General features: G+C 62.8%; 16 protein-coding genes across 16 annotated transcripts in view; 7 read left to right on the forward strand and 9 right to left on the reverse strand.

The window, feature by feature from the left end:
- Window positions 1-568: 568 nt before the first annotated feature.
- Window positions 569-2,261, forward strand: OT_ostta05g04120 (Acyl transferase/acyl hydrolase/lysophospholipase; the record flags this gene model as incomplete). The annotated part of the gene is made up of 2 exons (XM_022984347.1): window positions 569-753; window positions 884-2,261. The coding sequence occupies 2 exons, from the start codon at window positions 569-571 to the stop codon at window positions 2,259-2,261; spliced, it is 1,563 nt and encodes a 520-aa protein (XP_022839087.1).
- A 106-nt stretch (window positions 2,262-2,367) lies between these two features.
- OT_ostta05g04130 (Ribose 5-phosphate isomerase, type A) lies at window positions 2,368-3,132 on the reverse strand (the record flags this gene model as incomplete). The annotated part of the gene is made up of 1 exon (XM_003079469.2): window positions 2,368-3,132. The coding sequence occupies one exon, from the start codon at window positions 3,130-3,132 to the stop codon at window positions 2,368-2,370; it is 765 nt and encodes a 254-aa protein (XP_003079517.2).
- A 321-nt stretch (window positions 3,133-3,453) lies between these two features.
- OT_ostta05g04140 (Bicarbonate transporter, eukaryotic) lies at window positions 3,454-5,901 on the forward strand (the record flags this gene model as incomplete). The annotated part of the gene is made up of 1 exon (XM_003079470.2): window positions 3,454-5,901. One exon carries the CDS (start codon window positions 3,454-3,456, stop codon window positions 5,899-5,901), a length of 2,448 nt encoding a protein of 815 aa, XP_003079518.2.
- A 121-nt stretch (window positions 5,902-6,022) lies between these two features.
- On the reverse strand, window positions 6,023-6,769 carry OT_ostta05g04150 (unnamed product; the record flags this gene model as incomplete). Its single annotated transcript, XM_003079473.2, has 1 exon — window positions 6,023-6,769. One exon carries the CDS (start codon window positions 6,767-6,769, stop codon window positions 6,023-6,025), a length of 747 nt encoding a protein of 248 aa, XP_003079521.2.
- Window positions 6,770-7,180: 411 nt separating this feature from the next.
- Window positions 7,181-7,595, reverse strand: OT_ostta05g04160 (unnamed product; the record flags this gene model as incomplete). The annotated part of the gene is made up of 2 exons (XM_022984348.1): window positions 7,181-7,246; window positions 7,413-7,595. The coding sequence occupies 2 exons, from the start codon at window positions 7,593-7,595 to the stop codon at window positions 7,181-7,183; spliced, it is 249 nt and encodes an 82-aa protein (XP_022839088.1).
- A 185-nt stretch (window positions 7,596-7,780) lies between these two features.
- Window positions 7,781-9,000, reverse strand: OT_ostta05g04170 (Nucleotide-binding, alpha-beta plait; the record flags this gene model as incomplete). The annotated part of the gene is made up of 2 exons (XM_022984349.1): window positions 7,781-8,494; window positions 8,746-9,000. The coding sequence occupies 2 exons, from the start codon at window positions 8,998-9,000 to the stop codon at window positions 7,781-7,783; spliced, it is 969 nt and encodes a 322-aa protein (XP_022839089.1).
- A 423-nt stretch (window positions 9,001-9,423) lies between these two features.
- On the forward strand, window positions 9,424-9,981 carry OT_ostta05g04180 (Ribosome biogenesis factor, NIP7; the record flags this gene model as incomplete). The annotated part of the gene is made up of 1 exon (XM_003079476.2): window positions 9,424-9,981. One exon carries the CDS (start codon window positions 9,424-9,426, stop codon window positions 9,979-9,981), a length of 558 nt encoding a protein of 185 aa, XP_003079524.2.
- Window positions 9,982-10,076: 95 nt separating this feature from the next.
- OT_ostta05g04190 (Checkpoint protein Hus1/Mec3) lies at window positions 10,077-11,024 on the reverse strand (the record flags this gene model as incomplete). The annotated part of the gene is made up of 1 exon (XM_003079477.2): window positions 10,077-11,024. One exon carries the CDS (start codon window positions 11,022-11,024, stop codon window positions 10,077-10,079), a length of 948 nt encoding a protein of 315 aa, XP_003079525.2.
- A 97-nt stretch (window positions 11,025-11,121) lies between these two features.
- On the forward strand, window positions 11,122-14,421 carry OT_ostta05g04200 (Helicase, C-terminal; the record flags this gene model as incomplete). Its single annotated transcript, XM_003079478.2, has 1 exon — window positions 11,122-14,421. One exon carries the CDS (start codon window positions 11,122-11,124, stop codon window positions 14,419-14,421), a length of 3,300 nt encoding a protein of 1,099 aa, XP_003079526.2.
- Window positions 14,422-14,445: 24 nt separating this feature from the next.
- On the reverse strand, window positions 14,446-15,786 carry OT_ostta05g04210 (unnamed product; the record flags this gene model as incomplete). The annotated part of the gene is made up of 1 exon (XM_003079481.1): window positions 14,446-15,786. The coding sequence occupies one exon, from the start codon at window positions 15,784-15,786 to the stop codon at window positions 14,446-14,448; it is 1,341 nt and encodes a 446-aa protein (XP_003079529.1).
- A 101-nt stretch (window positions 15,787-15,887) lies between these two features.
- OT_ostta05g04220 (Kinase phosphorylation domain) lies at window positions 15,888-16,478 on the reverse strand (the record flags this gene model as incomplete). Its single annotated transcript, XM_022984350.1, has 1 exon — window positions 15,888-16,478. The coding sequence occupies one exon, from the start codon at window positions 16,476-16,478 to the stop codon at window positions 15,888-15,890; it is 591 nt and encodes a 196-aa protein (XP_022839090.1).
- Window positions 16,479-16,836: 358 nt separating this feature from the next.
- OT_ostta05g04230 (Alcohol dehydrogenase, iron-type, conserved site) lies at window positions 16,837-17,874 on the forward strand (the record flags this gene model as incomplete). Its single annotated transcript, XM_003079483.2, has 1 exon — window positions 16,837-17,874. The coding sequence occupies one exon, from the start codon at window positions 16,837-16,839 to the stop codon at window positions 17,872-17,874; it is 1,038 nt and encodes a 345-aa protein (XP_003079531.2).
- A 56-nt stretch (window positions 17,875-17,930) lies between these two features.
- OT_ostta05g04240 (unnamed product) lies at window positions 17,931-18,341 on the reverse strand (the record flags this gene model as incomplete). The annotated part of the gene is made up of 1 exon (XM_022984351.1): window positions 17,931-18,341. One exon carries the CDS (start codon window positions 18,339-18,341, stop codon window positions 17,931-17,933), a length of 411 nt encoding a protein of 136 aa, XP_022839091.1.
- Window positions 18,342-18,835: 494 nt separating this feature from the next.
- On the forward strand, window positions 18,836-19,474 carry OT_ostta05g04250 (unnamed product; the record flags this gene model as incomplete). Its single annotated transcript, XM_022984352.1, has 1 exon — window positions 18,836-19,474. One exon carries the CDS (start codon window positions 18,836-18,838, stop codon window positions 19,472-19,474), a length of 639 nt encoding a protein of 212 aa, XP_022839092.1.
- Window positions 19,475-19,610: 136 nt separating this feature from the next.
- OT_ostta05g04260 (tRNA (guanine-N1-)-methyltransferase, eukaryotic) lies at window positions 19,611-21,670 on the reverse strand (the record flags this gene model as incomplete). The annotated part of the gene is made up of 2 exons (XM_022984353.1): window positions 19,611-20,711; window positions 20,747-21,670. 2 exons carry the CDS (start codon window positions 21,668-21,670, stop codon window positions 19,611-19,613), a joined length of 2,025 nt encoding a protein of 674 aa, XP_022839093.1.
- Window positions 21,671-22,092: 422 nt separating this feature from the next.
- The window catches only part of OT_ostta05g04270 (unnamed product), a gene marked incomplete at both ends in the record, with an annotated part of 419 nt that continues 301 nt past the window's right edge, over window positions 22,093-22,210 (forward strand). Inside the window, one exon of the mRNA XM_022984354.1 lies at window positions 22,093-22,174. Coding sequence (XP_022839094.1) covers window positions 22,093-22,174 — 82 coding nt within the window. The remainder of the gene's footprint in view (window positions 22,175-22,210) is intronic.

The following is a 22,210-nucleotide window of genomic DNA, read 5'->3' on the forward strand; positions in this document are numbered from 1 at the left end:
CGCCTGTTCGTCGATCGAACCAGTCGTCGTCAGTCTCTCGGAACGCGGCACCTCTCGCGCGCGCTCGCTTTACGCACTCATCACGAACGACCGTCGCGAGTTCACCAAAAACTCCAGCATCTCGCTCTGTAAACTATTGAAATACCTACGACGAACGTCCCCGTCGATCGAACGCGTCGTCAGTCACCCCATCGCGCGTCCGACGCCCGCTCTCGCGCACCTGAAATCGAACGCTCTCGAGAGTTCCGACGGTTCAATGTCCGTCGTCGCTCGCAGCGCCTCCCGCCGCGCGCGCGCGTACATCCCACCGCGCGCGCGCGCGACGCGCGTTTCACGTCGCGACGCGCTCGCGATCGCGCGCGCGCCGGTCGCGCGCGGCGTCGTGCCGTCGTCGTCGCGCCGCGCCCCGGTTGCGTCACACGTGTGATGTCCACATGGACGTAAAGGCACCACAGTACGACACCCATCGATGCCGTGGGCGTCACCCAGGGTTCACGACGATGACGATTGTTTGAAATCGCCCCACGCCTCGACGTCGTCGACCGCACCGCACCGCGCGCGCGTGGGCATGCGCCACGGGCGCGCGAGGGCGTCGACGGACGAACCCACCGCGAGGGCGACGACGGACGAACCCGCCGGGACGTCCGGCGATGCCGGGCGGTTCGAGTACGAGATCGCGTTAGGGAGCTCGGGGTGGTTGTTCGTGTACTACGTGGGCGTGGTGAAAGCGCTGCGGGAACGCGGCATGGCGAGGTGCGAGGGGTGCTTCGACGTCCATCGACGCGGTGTGGACGATGTCGGACGCGCGCGGAGGACGTTCGGGCGCGCGTGATGGATGCGATGACTGACTGGCTCGACGGCGCAATCGTGTCGGCGACGATAGGAAGACCAAGGTGTACGGAACCTCCGGTGGGGCGCTCTCGGGGGCGCTGTTGTTCATGGATTGCGATTTGGACGCGTTGGCGCAGTATGTGTACATATGCGCGGCGCGAGCGCGGAGGAGCGTGTTGGGAGCGTTTCAGTTGAGGGCGTATTGTCGAGGCGCGATGACAGAGTTTTGTGATCCGAGGGCGCACGAGTTACTGAGCGGGCGATTACAGGTGTCGATCACGAGGATTTTTCCGTCGTATAAGAATCTTCGAATCAGTGATTACCCATCGTACGATTTCTTGATCACCGCGCTGCTGTGCTCGGCGTGCATCGTGCCCTTGAGCGGGTTACCAATTTGGTTGCGCGGTTTCGGTTTGTGCCTGGACGGCGCGGTGTCGGACATGCAAGTGTGGAAGGGATTCAAGCCGGACGGCACGTTCAGCAAGCTCCACTGCAAGGCGGCAAACCCAAACATCGTCATCGTGAATCCATTTTATTCCTCGCGCGCAGACATCAAGCCGAGCAAGTACATTCCAATCTGGTGGTGCTTTTACCCGCCAGAGCCGTACAAGCTCAAGCAACTGTACGAGATGGGATACAAGGATGCGAACGCGTGGTACGAGCGCACACACGGACTCTCGAAATCGTCCGCATCGCCGTCAGCGCGCGAGTCTGACGTCGACACGGGATCACCCATCGCGGAGCAGCAGAGGAGTTGGGCGACAGAGTGTCAGGATTGGGCGAGTCAGAGCGCAGAGACAGCGGCGCGGCGCGCGGCGGCGGCAGCAGAATCGGCTCGACGCGCGGCAGCTCAACACGCCGAAGAGTTCGGCGCGTTTATGAAGCACGAAGCTGAGCTCGTGTCGCGTATGACATTCAAAGCCGCAGAGGTCGCCTCTGCGGCCGTGCAAAGCGTGAACCAGATGAAGTCTGACGACTCTCAGAGCTTTGCCGAGCGCGCCGATGCGGCGGCGCATGCCACCCTCGACGCGTTTGTCGTGGTTGGAAAGGGTTCGATAATCCCTTTCAGGCTCGTCTTAAAGGTCGTGGCGTGCTTGCTCGTTTACTCCGAGCTCGTCATTCAGTCTCTCATCGCGCTTGCCGGCGCGACGGTTGCGGCCATCGTTCCAGGACGAGATGACGGAGGGGCGCTCTGGAGACGATGCCAGGCGTGCTCTCAGCCGCTCCCGCGTGTCTTGCTCCAAGCAGTGCCCGGAATCAAACTTGAGGCGAAGATTAACGAGAAGACGGCGAAACAGCTCGGTGAGCTCTCGGCGTTGTATCGACTCCTATGCTATCTGGTGCACATGAATGAGCGCGAATTCGATGTGTTGAGGAAACGTTTGAGCGCCTCGCGCGGTCTCAACGAGCTCGATCACACCGTGGAATAAAACTTAGACTTGTGAAAACGTTCGAAAGGGTAACTATGATGTGGATTCATCGTTATTTCGTATTAATAAACTTGGCATTCGACGAGGCGTCAGCGGCGCGATTCTTTTACCACCACGGCTTCTCGCCATCCGTGCCGGCGACGCGGATGCCATCGCTGCCCGCAACGATGACTTGGTAAGCCATGTCGACGAACAAACCGTGATCAACGACGCCGACGCAGTTCTTGAGCTGGCTCGCGGCCGCGACCGGATCCTTGATCGGGGACTTGAAGTGCAAGTCGACGATGTAGTTGCCGTTATCCGTAACCGCGATGTTATCGCCGTCGATCTTGTTGTTCGACGAGGATCCCATGCGGAGGATGGCCTCGCAACCCGCGAGCGCGGGCAACTTTGCGATCGTACGCAGCGTGTGCATGTGGCAGAACGGCGTGATCTCCACCGGCAACGGGAATCCCGGTCCGAGTCCCTTGCAGAGCTTGGACTCGTCGACGATGACGACAAACTTCTTCGCCATCACCTCCACCATCTTCTCGCGCAACAGCGCGCCGCCGCCGCCCTTGACCAACGCCAACGCCGGATCCACCTCATCCGCGCCATCGATCGCGACATCGAGTTCCGACTTCTCGTTCAGCGTGCACAACGGAATCTTCAGCGATTCCGCCTGCTCGCGCGTGCGCTCGCTCGTCGGGATGCAGATCACATTCTTCAGCTCCCCGCTCGCCAGCTTTTGCCCGACGCGCTCGACCGCGAAGTACGCCGTCGATCCCGTACCGAGACCGACCACCATACCGCTCTCGACGTGATCGTCCACGGATTTATATCCGACGAGCTTTTTTAATTCATCCTGCGTCATCGCCGCCCGCGTCGACATCACCCGCGATCGCGTCCGACGCGCGCCTCCACGACCCTTTCCGAGCGTTCGCGCGCGCGGGACGAACGTACCGCGCGTCACCGACGACGTCGCGCGCATCTAGACGACGACGCGCGTCGACGTGCGCGGTCGCGCGCGTCGGCGTCGCGATCGACCCCTCACGGCGTCCATCACCGTCACGAGTCACGACCCCTGCGCACCTTTCGATTTCCCGATGTCACCGATGCGATCGGTGACATCCAACGAAAACCACCGGTGCGGCGTCCCGGTCGAATCACCGGTCGACGTCTGACGCCGCGACATCGCGCGACGCCGCGCGCGATGGCCGCGCGCGCGTCCGCGGACGACGCCGCGGACGCCGAGCGCGCGTTCCCGTCGTGGGTGCGCCTGGTCGCGAGCGACGTGCGCGCGGCGGTGCGCGAAGGCGCGTGCGAGGCGCGGACGCATCGATGGCGCGAGACGGACGTCGTCGGCGCGCTCGTGCGCGCGGTGCGCCGCGGTGCGGGCGATCGAGGGGTGGGACGGGTGTTCACGGCGGCGAATGAACGCGGGTGCGCGGCGCTCGTGGGCGAGGACGCGGAGACGGTGGACGGGGGGGGGGGCGGGACGCGCGGCGGCGTCGGGTCCGCGAACGCGGAGACGGAGGGAAGCGATTGGCGATTGGCGATCGTGACGCTGGATAGGGAGGTGAATTTAGGCGCGACGGATGGGAGGAACACAAAGGTTGTGATGTTGGTCACGGTGCCGCGAACGAGCGCGACGAGGGGGGCGCTGGAGGGGATGACGCGGTTGGAGGCGCTGAAGACGATGAAGATGGCGATGTTTCGATTGATTCGGGACACGGATTTTGTGCTGGATTGCCGACGCGCGCGGACGGCGAAAGATTTGGTGGACGCGTACGAGGAGGCGTGCTCGGTGCTCACGGGAGAGCACCTCAGGAAGGTTGAGGAAGAGGCGGAGATGGCGTCGAGACGAGGGGCGGAGTTCTCCGGAGTCTTCGCGGGCGGCGTCGCGAGCGACATTCGTAGACGATGGCCGCTGTACAAGGACGATTGGGTGGATGGATTCAAGTCACCGACAAAGTGCTTAAGCGCGACGCTGTACATGTACTTTGCGTGTCTCGGACCGGCGATCGCATTCGGGGGGTTGTGTTACAAGGAGACGTCGGGGATGATGGGCGCGATGGAGTACCTGTGTTGCCAAGCCCTGAGCGGCATCCTCTGGGCCGTCTTCGCGGGTCAACCCGAGATCGTGCTGCGCCCCGCGGGCCCGCAGACGGTGTTCATCATCGAGCTCTACAAACGGTGCAAGTCGTGGAAGATTGATTTCCTCGTCACGCACGCGTGGGTGGGCCTGTGGACGGCGATTTTCATGCTCGCCATCGCTCTGAGTGATTCTTGCGCCTTCGTAGCGAACAAGTGCACGAAGTTCACGCAAGACATTTTCAGCCTCTTCGTGTGCGTGATTTTCATCTTTGAGGGATTGAAGAATCTGTTTTCGTACTTCGACAACGACGAGTACTCCACTGCGGCGGCGCTCTTCAGTCTGATTCTCGGAGTGATGACGGTGCAGCTTGGTATGTGGGCGCTGACGCTTCGCAGTTCGCCATACTTGAACACGACGATTCGTGAACTCACTGCCGATTTCGGTCTCGCCTCCGCCGTCATTATTGCGACTGTCACGGCTAAACTGTGCGACATTCCCGGATTGGAACGCTTGCGGTTGTCCTCGGATTTTGAGCCGTCCATGCAGCGCGAATGGTGGATCGATCTGAGCTCTGGGAACAAGTACATTCCTTTGATCGCCATATTTCCAGCGCTTATGTTGACCTGTCTGTATTATGTCGACATGAACGTCGCGACACTCCTGTGCAACGCGCCGGAAAAGAATATGCGCAAGGGCGCGGCGTATCACTTGAACTTTGCCGTCTTGGCAATTCTGGTGTTCATCACCAGTCTTCTCGGACTTCCACCGCCGACGGGTTCACTTCCACACTCGCCACAGTATGTGCTTGCGCTGAGCGACGTGGAAGAATTCGTCGTCGATGGTGAGACGCGCCAAAAGGTGATGAAAGTGCACGAGCAGCGCCTGAGTCCATTGCTCGTCAACGTCCTCGTGGCTCTTAGTTTCGTCGTCATTCCGGTTCTGAAATCAATCCCGATGTGCGTGCTCTTTGGTCTCTTCATTTACACCGGTATCACAGGTTTGTACGAAAACCACTTCTGGGAGCGGATCAAGATTGGTTTCATGGAGCCGCGACTGCATCCGCCGACGTCGTATGTCAGACACGTCCCACTCAGTCGAGTTCACGCGTTCACGTGCGTTCAAATCGCGTGCGTCGGCGTGCTCTGGGGCATTCGAAGTTCGCCCATCGCTTTGACGTTTCCCATTTTCATAATGGCGCTCATGCCTTTACGCGTGTTACTCTTCAAAAAGTTTGGCTGGTTCTCTCCTGAGTGGCTCGAGCTTCTCGACGCCAACACCAACGTCGCCAACTCGTCTGCAGACGATGACTACGCGATGTTGGACGATCGAAGAGAAAACGAGTGGCTAACGAACGCGAAGCGAACGTCCGTGTCGAATACGGCGTCGAACTTTATGGAGTTCTCAGAATTTGCTGGTTTACACGAATCCGGACCTGCATTTGGGAACGCCGCATCGTTGCACGCGCACACTCGATCTGACGCAGACGGCATGAACCTTCATCGGCACGAGCCGACGCAGATGTCAAAAGACAACAATATTAGTCATCTGCATAATACCCCGTAACAAATCATTACACAATAGAAGGCAGTAGTGGTAGTAGACACGATACAGTACAGCATAGAAGACGTGAAGATGTAGAAAATTAGTTTATACACAAAGCGTGTGGGCCGAAACGTCTCGCGCTCTATCCTCTCGGATCAGGTGAGAGCGGTCGCAGTTCGACCGATTTTCGTCGAACATCCCGAGGAACGCGTTGCGCGGGCCGAGCTCGTCGTCCGAACGCCACGTGATTGATCACACCCATGACTCGCATCACGGCCCACGCGAGGAAGAGCGTGTACGCCGCTTGAAACGCAAACTCAATGTTGTCATCCGTCGCGTATCGCCTCAGACCGTCGTGCTGTCGCATCTTCGTCTTTACTCGTCTCCTAAGCGGGCTCCAAACCTTCTTCATTCGTCGTATTTCCTTCTCGTACGTCGTCCTTGCCCGCTTTCCGGCACGCTGAACCATCGGCTTCGCCGCTCGCGCTGCGCGTTCCATCATCGGCTTTGCCTCCTTCACCGCGCGCTTCAGGATCGGTTTCGCCTCTGTTGCCAACTTTTTCGCCCGTTCACCGGCCTCCTTCGCCATCGTCGTCGCCATATGCGCGTAATCCGTCCGTCTTCGCGCCTCCTCCAGCGCCTCCTCCAACCGCGCAACCTCGTGCTCCAGCCGCTTTCGCGCCGACGTTTCTCGCATCGCTCGCCCCTCCGCCGCCGCCACTCGCGATTTAGCGTCTGCGAGCTCTCTGTGACACCGTCCAACGGCGCCGGCGTTCACCGTCGACGAATCCTGCGCGATCGCCCCGCGTCCCGAGACGAGCGCGAGCGCGAGCGCGCAGAGCGCGAGCGCCCACGTCCATCGCCTCGTCGCTCTCACTCGACCGCCCATCGTCGATCGTCTCTATAGAATCACTTCGAGTCACTGCTCACCGAGAGCGCGAAGCCGTGGGCGAAGACGAGAATACCCAACGCGACGGCGCCGGGGACGCCGAGGCGAATCGCTGGATCTTTACTCGCTCGACACGCCAAACCGACCGCGGGCACGAGCGGCGCGAGCGCTATGGGCCACAAGTTTTCGTACGCGGGCGCGCGAGTTCGAGCTCTCGATTCTCGATTCGCGTCGTCGGGCATGCGCCGGCGTGTGCGGGGATTCATTCAAACATTGTTGGCTTGCGCTTACACGCGCGTCCGCGCGAGCTCGAGCGATAGCGCTCTGAACGCCCGCTCGCTCGACCTCGTCGGACGCGACTGGATTTTCAAAACATCGTCGTCATCGTCGTCAAAATATTCTACCGCGCGATCACGAGAACGCGGACTTGGCGCCGAAGATGACGACGCCCCACCCGCCGAGCACGGCGAACACGACCTGCGCGCCGACCGCGACTCGAGGTCAGTCTCTCTGGATTCATTCGTCTCGCGCGTCGTCCGCCAAGATTCGTTCGACGCGACATTTGATGTGGACGCGCGTCAGGGAAACGCGCGTCTTTCGAGCCCGCCCGCGCGCGCGGTCGTCGACGCGTCGCGACACGCACGTGTTCTTCCTTCCACCGGCTCGGGTTCATCGGATCGTTCCACGGGTACGGCACTTTCGGTTCCGCGTTCGGATCCGCGGCGTAGGTTCTGCGCTGGGCGAGGTGAGTGCCGCGCGTGGAAGACGTCGTGGCGACGCGGGCGCGCTGCGCGAGCGCGGCCGCTCGGCGAAGGGCGGTGGACATGTCGGCGGTTTGTGAGGAACGCGGACGTCGCGGGACGCGGGAAGAGGCGATATGAAAGCGACGACGCGACGATATCGACGAATTGCGATGGCTCTCTACACAACTATGAATCGTACGCGCGAGGGTACGCGCGTGCGAGGGCTATGGGCTAATGATGATGAGCGCGGGCCGCGCTCGATGACGAACTAGCGCCCTGGCGGCGGCGGCGGAACGTTCGTCATCCCTGGCGGCGGTGGGACGCTCTGCATCATCCCCGGCGGCGGTGGGACGTTCATCATTCCTGGTGGTGGTGGTATGGCGTACCCGCCGCCCATCATGCCCGGCGGCGGTGGCATCGCAAAACCCATCGGCGGCGGCGGCAGTCCGCCCATCATGCCCGGCGGCGGCGGCGGAATACCACCCATCATCCCCGGCGGCGGCGGTGGCAGACCTACCATGCCGCCCATCGCCGCTGGCGTGCTCGCGGGTCCAGCGCTGAATAAGGTGTGCGGACGCACCGTCTTCGGTCGCTCGATGGACTGCGCGAGCAGACGCTCCGCCTGAGAACCGTGACGTTCACCCTTGCTATCCTTCTTGAACGCGTACTGCACGTTGATCTGCTTGTTGCACAGGTACTGTCCGTCCATGGCATCGATGGCGGCGTCCGAGGCGTCGAACGAATCGTACGCGACGAAACCAAAACCCTTGCTCACGCCCGTGTCCGGGTCGCGCATGATCTTTGGCGTATTAATCACCACCCCAAACGCACTGAAGGTGTCGTACAACAGCTTCTCATCGATGTCCGGATCAAGATTACCGATGAATAAGTTTGCGCCCACCTCATCTCTCCTATCGCCCGCCGATTTGTTCACCTTGATCGGCTTCCCGAAGAGCTTGACCATGTTGAGAATTTTAATACCCTGCGAGCCGAGCGAAAAAAGCGTTCTTCTCGTCAGTCCGAGTTCCCTCCGCGACCTGACCCGGAACCGTCGCTCAGACGATGGGAACCACGTCATAGCGACTCAGCCGAAGAAATTCAACCATAATATATCGTTAACCTCACGAGCCGAGGCTCATCAGAAGCGCGGATATTTTCGTCATCACCGTCGCGTCTCGCGTCCCTCTCGTCCTCCTCCTCCATCGCGCGCGCGCGTCGCGTCTCAAAACGTACATATTCAGCATCTTCCTCATTCCTAAACTCCACGAACCCGTACCCCTGATGCGTGCTCGTCACCCGATCCTTCGGCACGTACACGTTCGTCACCGGTCCCGCCTGGAGGAACAGCTCCCACAGCAACTCCTCCGTCACCTGCGGGTCCAGGTTCCCGACGTACACCGTGGCCTCCGCGTTTCGATCGGCACCGTGTTGCCCCAGTAGGTTCAACCCAGCGCCCGCGGCGATGCGTCCGCCCGCGGTACCGTTCATCGTCGTCGTCGTCGCTCAGAAGAACCTCGGGGCGATTGGAAATTCTCTTCTCTTCGATCGCGCGCGCGCTCGCTCGCGCTCGATCGCGATCGCACGCGATCGCACCCTCGGGCGCGGGCGTCCGGGATCGATCCGCGGCGCGCTCGAGCGAGCGCGAGCGATGGGTCGCGCGCGATGCGCGCGGGGAAGTGTCGCGCGCGCGGATGCCACACCTCGGCTGTGTCCCGGAAGGTTTGATTCCATACTGTTTGCCCATATGAAATGTGTGCGCCGCCGCCACGTCCACGACGAAAAACGACGCAGCGACGACGCGCACAGCGCGACGGACGCGATCTCGCGCGCGTCGTTCGCGATCACAGCGAGCGTGACGTCGTTCTCGCGCGGTGTCGCGAAAAAAACGGCGATCGGGGGACGGGAAACGCGATGCGACCGCTCGAGGAGAGCGAACTGGAACAAGTGCTCGCCAAACTCTTCACATTCGTCGGGAAGAACATCGAGACGGTGTTGCAGCGCTCGGACGCGCCGCACTCGCTGCGATTGCATAAGAAGCGGGTGTACTACGTGCGGGATGACGTGCTGAAGCGAGCGACGAGCGTGGGGAGGGATGAGTTGGTCGCGCTCGGGACGTGCCTGGGGAAGTTTACGCACAGCGACAAGTTTCGGTTGACGATCGGGGCGCTGGATCTGTTGGCGGCGCACGCGAAGCACAAGATGTGGGTGAAACCGACGAGCGAGATGGGCTTCATGTACGGGAATCACTTGTTGAAGAGTGGGTTGGGGAGGATCTCAGAGAACGTTGCGGCGAACGCCGGCGTGGTCATTTATTCCATGGCGGACGTGCCGATTGGATTTGCCGTTGCGTCGAAGAGCACGCAGGATTGTAGGAAATTAGATCCGAGCGCGATCGTTGCGTATCACTTGGCCGACGTCGGGGAGTATCTGCGCGCCGAGGACTCATTCGTGCAAGGGAAGAAGGACTGAGTCGGTTCGTCAAAGAAGAATTCGATGTGTATACAAACAACAGATTTTCTAGTTTCCAAGCCTTCGTTTCCATTCAGCGTCTCGATTGAATCGTCTCACTCCGGCTGCTCGTCAGCGACGACGGGAATTCGCACCATGAATCCCACGCTGTCGCCGTCACGCTCGGTTTGCGCTCCGTATCGAAAAACGAGCTCGAAATAGTTTCCCCGAGACGATATTCCCACCAACAGATTGCTCGGATTGCTCGCGCACCCCAGGAGTCCGCGCTGGAGATGTTTCACGCTCAGCATCACCGTGTTCCCAATCCCTGAGCTCTTGATCTCCGCTAACCTCGACGCAACGCCGCCAGCGTCGTCCGCCCGCTCGTCGTACTCATCCGCCTCCGCCGGGAGCACTCGTAACCCGCGATACTCGCTCCCAAGCATCCGCACGCTCCCTCGACTCGCGGTGACGTACAACGACCCACTTCTCGTCGTCGTCACCTCTACAAAATCACTCACCCTGGCGAACCGCTCCACCGTCTCCCTGACGCTCTCCAGCGCGAACCTGTCGCAATCCAACCAATACGGCACGTCCACGACATTCGCCTCGACAATCTTCTCACACGCCGCCACCTCGGCTCGATTTAACGGTCCAACGATCGGCACGTCCTGGCTCACCTCCGCTCTTCCATCGATCGCCGTGAAATTCAGATACGGCATCGCTCTCGATTCCGCGCTCGCCGCGCGCTTCACCAATCGCGCCTCCACCCGCGTCGCCTCCAACGCGATCATCCCTCGCAGCGCTCTCGACAACGCGCTCGGTTCCAACCGCGCCGCGATCTTATCATCGTTCGCGCTCGTCATCTTCAATCGTTCGAACACCTCGTCGACGCGGAGATCGGCGTGAGCGTCGATCCCACCCGTCGCTCGCGCGCTCTGGAGCAAGATTATCGTTTGCGGCGAAAACATCACCGTCACCTCGCTCCCGAGACGCTCGAACACCGGGGCGAAGCGCTCGAGCCATCGCGCGCCGACGTCTCCGAGGTCACCGCGCAGGCGCATCGTCCACGGGCGCACCGCGCGGAGGAGTGAAGCGCGATTCGAATGCTCGAATCACCGGTGACAGCTGAGAAAAATTCAAATTCCACAGCGGCACAGCATGTCGCGTCGCGACGCCCTTCGCGCCGAGATCGACGAATGGCGCGCGCGGTTCCGCGAACGACACGGTCGGGACGTCGCGCGCGCCGACGTGGAGTCGGACGCGAAGATGCGAGCGACGTTTAGGGAGTACAGAGCGCTGGGGGAGTTGAGAAATGTTCAGAATCGTCGTGCAGACGTGACGACGACGGGCGACGCGGGGCGCGAGGACGCGCCAAAGGCGCGGACGAAGACTTTAGAGGAGTTGCGGCGGGCGATGACGTCGACGGAGGTGGAGACGGAGGGGGAGGCGATCGAGGCGACGCCGATCAAGGCGCCCCGGGACGATCGCGGCGCCGACGCGCGCAAAGCGATGGAATCGACGCCGAGACGATCGCCGAGGATCGCGAGGATGAAGAAAGAGAGCGAAAACGTCGACGGGCTGAGTTTTGGAATCGGGAGCAAGACGCGTGCGGTGAATCGAGCGTTGTTCGGTGGTCAGCCGAAAAAAGCGGGCGCGTCGTTCGCAGAGGTGAAGCGGAAGCGCGACGACGTGGTGGCCAAGGATGGAGTGCAAGCTCTGAGCGAGAGCGCGATTCGGGCGGTGGAGTCTTTGGGGGAAACACGCGGGCCGATCGCGAACGACACGACGAAACTGTTGCGGGTGGAGGAGGGGAAGGGGCGGAAGAAGCGCGCGGCGACGGATGGTTCGCGCGCGCCGGCGCCAAAAAAGGTGGCGTCGACGAGCGACGCGGTCGAACCCAAGGCAAAGACCGCAGCCGATATCCGCGCCGAGCACGCGGCTCGCATCGCGGACGAGAAGGCGGCATCCAGGAGGGGAAATTTCAAAAAGTTCAATCCAAAGGGGACGTGGAAACAAAAGGTGAAGAATGGCGCGCGAAAGAAGGCGGCGAATCACTATCGATACGGCGGTGGGCGACGAGCGGCAAACAAAGCCGAAGACCGCGCCGAAAGAGACCCGAACGCGACTGAATCTGCGGAGCCTCCGTCTGTGTGGGCGGGCGGCGATTGGTGCGAACCACCAAGCACGATGGTGGAGAACGCGGTAGAGGATGGTTTGACGCCGGCGAAGCGCGCTCTTCGAGCTCGAGAGAAAGCCGACGGGCTCGCGCGCGAGTATATCACCGCAGAAGCGGCGGCGAGCGCTAAGGCGGAGGCGGAGCGTCGAGCTAAGTTACAAGTTGGACCTGAACTGGAAGCCGCGATTCAACGCGCGAAGAGCGATCCGAACAAAGAGAATCTCACCGAAGTTCTCACTCGCGGATTCGGGCACGACAACTTTCGACCAGGACAGCTCGAGATCATCACGCGTATTCTGCGTGGTGAGAACACTCTGGCGCTTCTCCCGACCGGCGCGGGAAAGAGTCTCACGTATCAACTTCCGGCTATGCTGATTTCGGGACTCACCATTGTCATCTCACCTTTGCTCGCGCTCATGGCGGATCAGATGGACTCCTTACCCCCTTCGCTCCCTGGCGGAGCGTTGAGGAGCGATATGGACAGGAACGACATGTGGGAAACGCTCACCCGATTGCGCGCCGGGAAAATAAAAGTTCTATTTGTCTCACCAGAACGCTTGCTCAATGACAATTTCATCAACGATTTACAAGACGTCCCCGGGGGCGTCTCGCTCGCGTGCGTCGACGAAGCGCACTGCGTCAGCGAGTGGTCACACAACTTTAGACCCGCGTACCACCGTCTCGGGCGCATTCTCAACGATAGAGTGCGCGCGAAGACGACGCTCGCGCTCACTGCGACAGCGACGAAGAAGACAGAACTGTCTCTCATTAGACAGTTGAACATTCCGAACGAAGGCGTGCTACGAAACGTGCGCGTGCGAGATAACCTGATCTTATCCGTTATGCGAGTTCCGGAAAAGCTACGTGAAAAGACGCTCGTGTACATGTTGAAGCACGACGAACTTTTGCAAACCGGGAGCATCATCGTGTACACCGCGACACAGAGAGATTCAGAGAGAGTCGCGGCATTCCTTTACAATGAAGGCGTCAAGGCAAAGGCGTACCACGCTGGGCAAGAACCGGCCCAACGCAGGCAAACACAGGCTGAATTCATGGGGAGTAGGGTTCGCGTCGTCGTCGCCACGATTGCGTTCGGCATGGGACTGGACAAGTCGGACGTTCGCGCAGTTATCAATTTTTCCTTGCCGCGATCTCCCGAGGCGTATATTCAGCAGGCGGGCCGAGCTGGACGCGATGGAGCTCCCGCAGCGTGCATAACGTTCTTAGACACGAGTGATTACCTTCGCTCGAGGTCACTGACGTTCAGCGACGGCGTCGATAGACCCTCAATCGCGAAACTTTTGCAGTTCGTGTTGCAGTCTGGACCGATTCTGAAAAAGGCGGCGCATGAGGGCGATTGGACGCCGTGCGTCGGCGCCTTGTCCGCGAGTGAGATGGAAATCAAGATTGACATGCGCATAGAGGCCATCGAAACTGTTCTTTCGTGTCTCGATCTTTGGGGAGAGGGTATCATTGACATTCGCTCTCAAGATGCCTCGGTCGTGAACGAACTGGACCCCGCGCATGCAAAGGGTTTGATTCGGATCCTTCCAGACATTCGAGCGACGTGCGAGGCGGAATTTTTTGAGCGTCCGCCGAAAGCGATCGGAGAGGACTGCCCTTTGGCCGCCGCCATCGACAAGCTCGTGCCCAAGCCAAAGGGCTCGATGCACAAGTTTAAAATCGTGGACGCGTGCACGCACATGCAGTGTGGGTTCGATGAGGTTTCGGCACAGCTCAAAGCTCTGGCTAAGCACGACAATGTGCGATACACGCTGTCAGATAGAGCGGTCGGATTCGAAATCGTTCGCGCGCCGCCAAAGGATATTCAACCTCTCGCCAAGGCGCTTGCCGATCACTGCGCAGATATTGAAGCGTGCTCGGTGGGTAAGTTGGACGCGCTTTACAACGCCATGGACGAGGCGGCAAATGCAGAAAGCGACGAAGCGCAGGGCGAGCACTTGCGCCAACGGTTGGCTGAGTATTTGAACGAAGATTCCGACATGGTTCCTTCGCCGCCCGCGTGCGTGAAGACTGAGTCCAACCTTCTTTTAGTGGACATCAAGGTGCTTCTCGCGCATAGAAGCGGAGGGAAGAACGGCGGCGCGGGCATGATGACCGCGCGCGCAGTGGCGCGCATCCTGCATAAGCTACACTCGCCCGCGTACCCCGCGAAAGAGTGGGGTCGACACCACGCCTGGGGTCGACACGCAGACGTCGATTTCAAGCACATCTTAGCTCGCGCCGAGGAGGAGATTGCAAAGGCGCGAAAAATAGCGTAGAAAATAGCTCTAGTATCATTAGAATCACTGCGAAGAGAAACCTCTGCCGATGCTCGCGCCGACGCTCGAGACGCCGCTGGCCATGCCGCCGATTCCTGAAGTGACGCCACCGACGATTGTCGATCCGGCGCCGAGGATACCGGAACCCATCGCCGAGACGCCGGTACCGACGCCACCGACAATCGTCGACCCAGCGCCCATTATTCCAGTTCCTAAACTCGTGATACCATCCGTCACTCCGCCAAAAATTTTTCGATGGAAATCATTCATGATTTCCGTGACCAAACCGATGCCGACGTCCTTCGCGAGCTCCCTGGGTTTGCCGATGAAATTGTTCATTTGGAATTGCTGGAACTGAAACGGCGTCGACGCCACGGTCGTGATCGTGAGCGACCAGTTGTAAAAGGTGAGATTGTTCACCCTCAAAACCATCGGTGCTCGACGAAGCGTGGCGCGATCGAGGTGTTTTTCTTCCTCGTGGTCGATTGGACTGGGGCGCTTCAATTTTTCGAGGATATCCGCCAACGCGTACAACCGCTTCGTCACGTCCGCCCCGGCGTTCTTCAGAGACCCCGCGACGGCCCCGGGAAGTTTCATCGCCTCTTGCATCTGCGCGTCGATCGCCTTCTGCGTGGCCGCGAGAGAACTCGAGAAGCTTCCGAAAAATCCTCCGTCGACATCCGCGTCCGCCGGCGTCTCCTCTCGCGCCGTTGCCTCCTCCTCCTCCGCCGTCTTCGCCTCCTCCTCTCGACGCTGACGCATAATCTTAAAATTCTTCGCCCTACCCAACTCCTCGATGAACACGCTCGCCCCCGAGACGTATATCTCGTTGCACTTCGTCGTCACGAACCCGAAGACCAAGTTTCCAAACTGCAACCGCCCGAGCGCCGACAAGAAATCAATCGCAATCTTAATCTCCTCGAACGACGCCAGGTGCGGAGACGCAAACGTCACACCATCCACCACCGCGTTCCCGATGGTCAACCCGCGCAAGGTGACGGTGTTCCATCGAACGGCGCACGATTGAAGCGCGCACGTCGCCGTCGTACGCCTCTCGAGCTCGCCGAGCGCGCGCGCCTTGGCCCACGCGTCCAACTTCGCCACGAACGTCCGTCGGTTCGCGTACGCGTATCCCCCGATCGCGGCGACGACCGCGACGACGACCGCGAGCGCCGTGAGCGTCAACGCGACGAGCGCACCGACGAGAGAACTGAACGCGCGCGCGGCGCGCAATCCACCCAATCCACCGCCCACGAACGCGATCCTCTGCGGACGCGCTAAATCGTAGTTCCCGCTCAGCGCGTCCTCGGCCACGGTTTGCGCGAGCGCGAGGAGGACGTCCGGCGCGAGGTCATCGCTCGACATCGCGACGGGACGCGCAGTGCGGACGCGCGCGATCGAACGCGTCACATTCGTTCGTTTCCACGCGACGAACGACAGACGCGCGCGCGCGCGACGACCGCGCCTCACCGTCCTCCGCGTCCCGATCGATCTCTCGAACGATCCGCACGCTCGGCATCGCGCGCGCGCTCGCGTCTTTTTCTTTTTCTTCTTCTTCGTCGTCCTTCGTCGTCGTCTTCGTCTTCGTCTTCGTCTTCGTCGTCGTCGTCGTCATCCGACCTCGACCTCGACCCCGACCTCGACCCCGAGCGCGAGCGCCGCCGTCGTTTCCGTTCCCGCCGCCGCGCTTTCCGCGCGCGCCGCTCTTCCCGCGTCCGTCGCCGCGCCGCGTCGCGCGTCGTCGCCGCCGTCGTCGCCGCCGCGTCGTCCCGTCCCGTCCCCCCGATCGCCACCGTCGTCCCCAACGCCGCGCCCATCGCCGCCGCCTCCCGCGCCCGCGTCTCCGCGATCTCTCGCGCGAGCGCGTCGTCGCTCGCCGTCGTCGTCGTCGCCTTGGCGTACCAAAACACATCTTTCCCTCGACACCATCGTCCCGTCGTCGCCTTGACGCTGTGTCCGAGGTAATGCTCGCGATCGGCGCTCGCGCGGACGTCGTCCCAGCTGAACCGATCGCGGCCGCCGCGCGCGCCCCCTCGGGGCGCCCCGGCGTCGGCCATCGCCGTCGTCGGCGACGAAAAGTGTCGCGATGCGAAAACTGCATCGTGCGATGCGTCGACGCGGCATTCATCGCCACGACGCCGCGCCCGCGTCGCCATGCGCGCGCATCCGAGCGCGCGCGCGTCGGTAGCGTCGGTAGCGCCCGCGCGGACGCGGACGGCGACGCGCGCGCGCGCGAGCGCGGGGTTTGAATTCGCGACGGCGGCGCGATGCGTGTTCGGTCGAGGCGCCTTCGCGCGCGTCCCGACGCTCGCCCTCGAGCTCGCGCGCGCGGAACACGTCGCCGACGTCGATGCCCTGCGCGTGTTCGTCGTCGCGGGGGCGTCGGGGCGGTTCGTCGATGGATTGGTCGAGGCCATGGCGGCGACGGCGCCGAAGGCGACGACGACGACGTATCGATGCCCGCGCGGCGAACCCACGGTGGCGAGCGCGATGGCGGCGACGCGAATGGCGATCGAGGCGAAGTGTGAGATCGTGATCGCCCTGGGGGGGGGGACCGCGATCGATACGGCGAAGGCGGTGGCGGCGATGATGACGAACGGCGGGGCGGAGGCGGATGCGTACGATTTTCTCGAGGTGGTGGGACGCGGACGGGCGCTGACGACGCGAACGGCGCCGTTCATCGCGGTGCCGACGACGGCGGGACCGGGGGCGGAGGTGGCGAAGAATGCCGTGCTCGAGGCTGGGGATAGAAAGGTGTCGATGCGACATCCGTACATGTTGCCTTCGATCGCGGTGATCGATCCCGAGTTGACGCTCGGGTTGCCGCGAGACGCGACGGCGCACACCGGGTTAGACGCGCTCACGCAGTGCATAGAGCCGTACGTGTGCTGCGTCCCGAACCCGTTGGTGGATGCGATTTCCATGGCGGGCATCGTCGCGGGGTCGAGCGCGCTTCGACGCGTCGTCGACGACGGGTCGGATATCGACGCGCGAGAACAAATGTGCTTGTGCTCGTATTACGGCGGTTTGTCCCTCGCCAACGCCAAGCTCGGCGCCGTGCACGGATTCAGCGGTACGCTCGGTGGATTGCTGCACGCCCCGCACGGCGCGATCTGCGCCGCGCTCTTGCCGCACTCGTGGACCGTGAACGTCGCCGCGCTGGAGGGACGCGTCGCGAAGGACGATCCAGAGGTATCCGCGCGCGCGCTCGCGCGATACGCCGAGGTCGCTCGCGCGATGACGAACGACCCCGAGGCCACGGTACAAGACGGCATCGCGTTTCTCGTCGATCTCGTCGAGCACTGCGGGGTTCCGGGTCTCGGTACGTTTGGACTGAAGGCGTCTGACTTTGCGTCCGTCGTCGAAAAGTCCAAGCAAAGCTCGTCGATGAAGGGGAATCCCGTCGAGCTCACGGACGAGGAATTGACCACCATGCTCGCGCTCGCGCTGTGATGATGATACATTCGTGGAGATTCTCACGACGACACACAAAGACGAGGACGATCGCGCTACGTCGACGACGCGCGCGTCCGCGCGACGACGGTGTCCGCCCACGTCCGCATCCGCGCGCACTCGCCGCGCGACCACGCGTCGTCCTCCTCCTTCGATCGATCGATCACCATCGCGGGTCCGATCCGCATCCACCCAATCTTCCGCAACGCCGCGTCCACCGACGCGCCCACCGCGTTCGCATCGAGCGGGATTGATTGATTATGTAAAAACGCCCCGCGCGCCGCGATGACGTCGCAATCGCCCACCATCACCATCGCGTACCTCTTCCCGCGTGCCGCGTCCCCCCCGTCCCCCCGAGCCGTCACGCGCGCCGCGCGCAAGATCTCTCGCACCGTCCGACTCGCTTCGTTCGCCGGTTCGTCGCCCTCGGCTGTTTCAACGACGATGACCTCGATGGCATCATTCATCGCATTCGATTCATCTCGAACGCACCCCACGAGCGCGTCGACGTCGCTCTCGCGCGCGCACGCCCCCCCCGCGCGGTCGAGCGCGCGTATCGCGCACGCGCGCGCCTCCTCGGCGAGCGCACCGCCGAGGGCGTGCGCGCGCATGCGTCGATGCGTCGATGAATGAAAACCGTTACACCAAGAATGAAACAATTCATGTCGACCGTGGTGGTCACACCGCGTCGCGCGCGCATGTCGCCCGCGGACGACGCGATGGCGTGCGTCTTACGCGGTCGTCCGGCGCGAGTGAAGGCGCGCGCGCGCGAGACGGGGACGCTGGACGTGGCGATGCGTTGGATGCACGATGATGGATTGATTTTTGCAAATTCCTTCAACGCCGCCGCGCTGCGTCGGGCGAGCGCGACGACCGCGCTCGATGGCGCGCGCGCGATCGTGCGCGCGCTTCGACGGCGGTGCGTGAGCGAAACGACGGCGTCGCGGTGGATTGTGCGTCGATGGAGGATTTGGTGGCGGCGCGCGACGGCGGCGCGGCGGATACCGGCGACGACGGATTCGACGTCGAGCGCGTGTTTCTCATCCTCAGCGTCGAGGGCGCCGATCGCACGCGCGCGCACGTCCCGTTACCCCTCGCGCGGGTTCGACCGTCGACGGAGGTTGGGGTGGATCGAGGGACGCGCGCGCGCGGCGGCGCCGCCGAAACGGCGCGCGCGGCGGAGCTCGAACGCGAGATGGCGACGATGCGCGCGCGCGAAGCGCGACTTCTCGAGAGATGTAGGGAGGAAATGGCGGCGATGCGGGCGAAGCACGCGGCGGAGGTGGCGGCGATGCGGGCGCGGGAGACGCGGTTACGGGTGAAACTGCGCGAGGCGGCGGCGACGCGCGCGGCCGTCGAGCGAACGCGCGTCGCGAGCGAGACGCGCGCGCTTCGGGCGGCTGCGCGCGAGGAATCGGGCAAAGAGACGAATCGTTGTCTTGAATTAGCGTTGCCGACGACGGACGTCGCGAAGGCGCGAGCGACGCGCTCGAGTGACGGTTTGCTCGACGACATTGACGAACGCCTGAAATCGCTTCAGACATTCTTAGCGAGAGCGAAAGGGGCGCGACTGGACGACGGCGTCGACGTCGCGCGGTGACATGTTTGTACAACGATCGAGGCGATGAAGAAATGCGAGCGACGCGCGCGTAGCGAATAGAGCGGTGACGATGCGAGTGGTGAAAGAATGAAATATTATTTTACAAATTGCGACAGTTCCGAAACGCGCATCCGCGTCAGACGGGCGTCGACGGTATCGGGCGCTTGTTCCTCTTCGGACGCTCGTACGCCTGCCTCCTCGGAAGCTCACGTTCGAACACCTCCGTCCACGATTCCCCGCGATGACGCGCGCACAGGATCTTCACCACGGCGTCGATGTTCAACACGGTGTGCGTCTGATCGGGGCGATGCTCGCGAATCGGCAAGCGCCTGGTTTCTAACCGAGCCGACGTCGCCCTGGTGAGACTGGTCGGGATCCCGCGCGTCGCGAGGTCCACGATCCCACCGATGACGTAGACTTTATCCGAACGTACCTCGTCCAAGACGTCCGTCGCGTCGGGCGAGAGGTAGACGACGGATGAGGGATCGAACGCGTCCTCCACGGCGCGCGACTCCGTGCGCACTGATGTCCATCCATCGCTAAAAAAGAATTCGCGCGCCTCTTGCGCGATGTCACCCTGAAACGCGCAGTACGTCATCGCGAGCGCATCTTCGCGATGGGCGACGCCGACGCACTCGCACAACTGCTTGGCGACGCTTCGTCTCGCGCGCGCGGAATCCTGCTCGTAGCTCACATCCACGGCGACGCGCAGCGCGTTCGGATCGGCGAAACGCGCATCGACATCCACGCTCGCCTTTTTCGCTTTCCTCGCCGATCGTCGCTTCTCGTTCTTCCCAGCCGCGTTCTCGAGCGCTTGCTCAACCGTGAACAAGACGTCCGGCCGTAACGGCTCGCTGGCAGTCTTCCCGAGCGCCGCCGTCATGAACGATCGACCGAATCGGCACAGACTCACCTCGCTCACGTTCTCGTACCCGAGCTCGCGCATCTTTTCAGCGATCGGGACTCCGCTGATGTACACGTGTCGATCGGCGGCGTCGCGAAACGCCTCGAGTAAAGGCGCGTACTCGCTCGCGGTTGATCCCGGAGCGCCTCGTCCGTCTCCGTCGCCGCCGCCGATCGCGACGCGACGCCCGAATGGGAGATTGGATACGATCACGCGTTTTCGCCGATTGGACCCGTACGCGTCGTCGAACGCGTTCGCGCTCAGCGCGTCTCGCTCGATGATGCTCGGCGAGTGCTCGCTTCCCGTCCGCGCGACAAAGTGCCCGACGTTTTGCTTCGCCATGACGACGGCGCCCGGAGACACGTCGCCGCCGCGGCGGCGAAACCGCGCGTCCACGCCGCGTAAAGCATCGTTCCCGAACCACAGCACGGATCGATCACGACCGCGTCGCCGTGCACGGCGTCGAACGATTCGACGTCGTGCGCCGTGGCGACGTTGACGCACGCGAGCGCGAGCTCCGCGCGCGTCCCCGCGCTAAAATGTCTCGGCTTTCGCGCCCACTCCACCGCGCGATCGTTCACCCTCGACGGCGCGTACGTCACCAGCCCAAACACGTACCCCTCGGCGCACTCTACCAGGGCGAACCGCGTCGTCTTCGCCTCCTCGCCCGCGTCCCGCGCGTCCCGCAAACCCTCCGTCCCCCACGTCGACACCACCGATCGAAACCCTTTCGAGACCGCGTCGGAGGACATCCGCGTCGGATTCCGCATCACGCACTCGTGGTGAAACGCCACCGCGCCGTCGACGCGCACCGCCAAACCCTCCGTCTCCCGCAACGCGTCCTCCGCCGTCGCCGCGCACGCCATCGGCGCCAACTCCGCGCGCAATCCCTCCGCCGCGCGCGCGCCCGTCCACCCCCCCGACGCATCGAACGTGAACATCCCCACGCACATCCCACGCGCGCTCGACGTCATCGCCACCGTTTCCATCGCTCGCGCGTTGTACAGATTTTCATTCTTTCGCCCGAGCCCCATCCGCGTCCACCGCGCGTCCACCGACGCCGCGCGCGGCCAGAGCGTCGACGCGCGACGACCGAGATCGTCCACGTCCACGCCCCAGCGCGCGATCGCGTCGTCGACGTCGCGGTCGAACGGCGCGGTGGATGGAAACGCCCCGGATTTACTCGAGCGACTCGCTCGGGTCCGCACCGCGCGCGTCGCGCCCTCGAACGCGCGCGCGCGACCGTGGACGCGCGCGCGGACGTCGACGCCGATCGCGCGCGCGCGCGCCATCGCGCGCGACGCGAGGTGCGGATGATGTGGATGGGCATCATCGCCAGCCATCGTTCGACATCATCATTCGCCATCGTTCGACGCCGGTGCATGCCCGCGGGCGCGCGCGAGGCCGCGCTCGAGGCGCTCGCGCGCGCGTTCGAGGGCGCGGGCGCGGACGGGCGCGCGCGGGCGCTCGAGCGCGCGAGCGCGCGGGCGAACGGGTCGGTGGATCGATTGATTGAAAACCTGCGCGCGGCGGGGACGTTCGCGACGACGACGACGCGCGTGACGGAGGAGAGCGAGCACGCGGGTGGGCGAACGACGACGCGGTGTCCGAGGTGTGGGCGGGAGACGGCGAGCGGGCGGTTCGCGCATCACTTGGAGCGGTGTTTGCGGACGGAGGCGACGGAGGCGGGCGAGGCGTGAGACGACGCGGCGGGATGAAGGCGAAGGCGCCGCAGGCGCAGGGAATGAAGTGGATGGCGCGGGTGAAGCGACGGGTGAAGCGAGATGAGGACGAGCGCGCGGCGTGGGGGGAGGTTGGGGTGGATGGGGTGG

Source organism: Ostreococcus tauri, assembly GCF_000214015.3.
Source record: "Ostreococcus tauri WGS project CAID00000000 data, contig chromosome 05, whole genome shotgun sequence".
NCBI classification, from domain to species: domain Eukaryota; kingdom Viridiplantae; phylum Chlorophyta; class Mamiellophyceae; order Mamiellales; family Bathycoccaceae; genus Ostreococcus; species Ostreococcus tauri.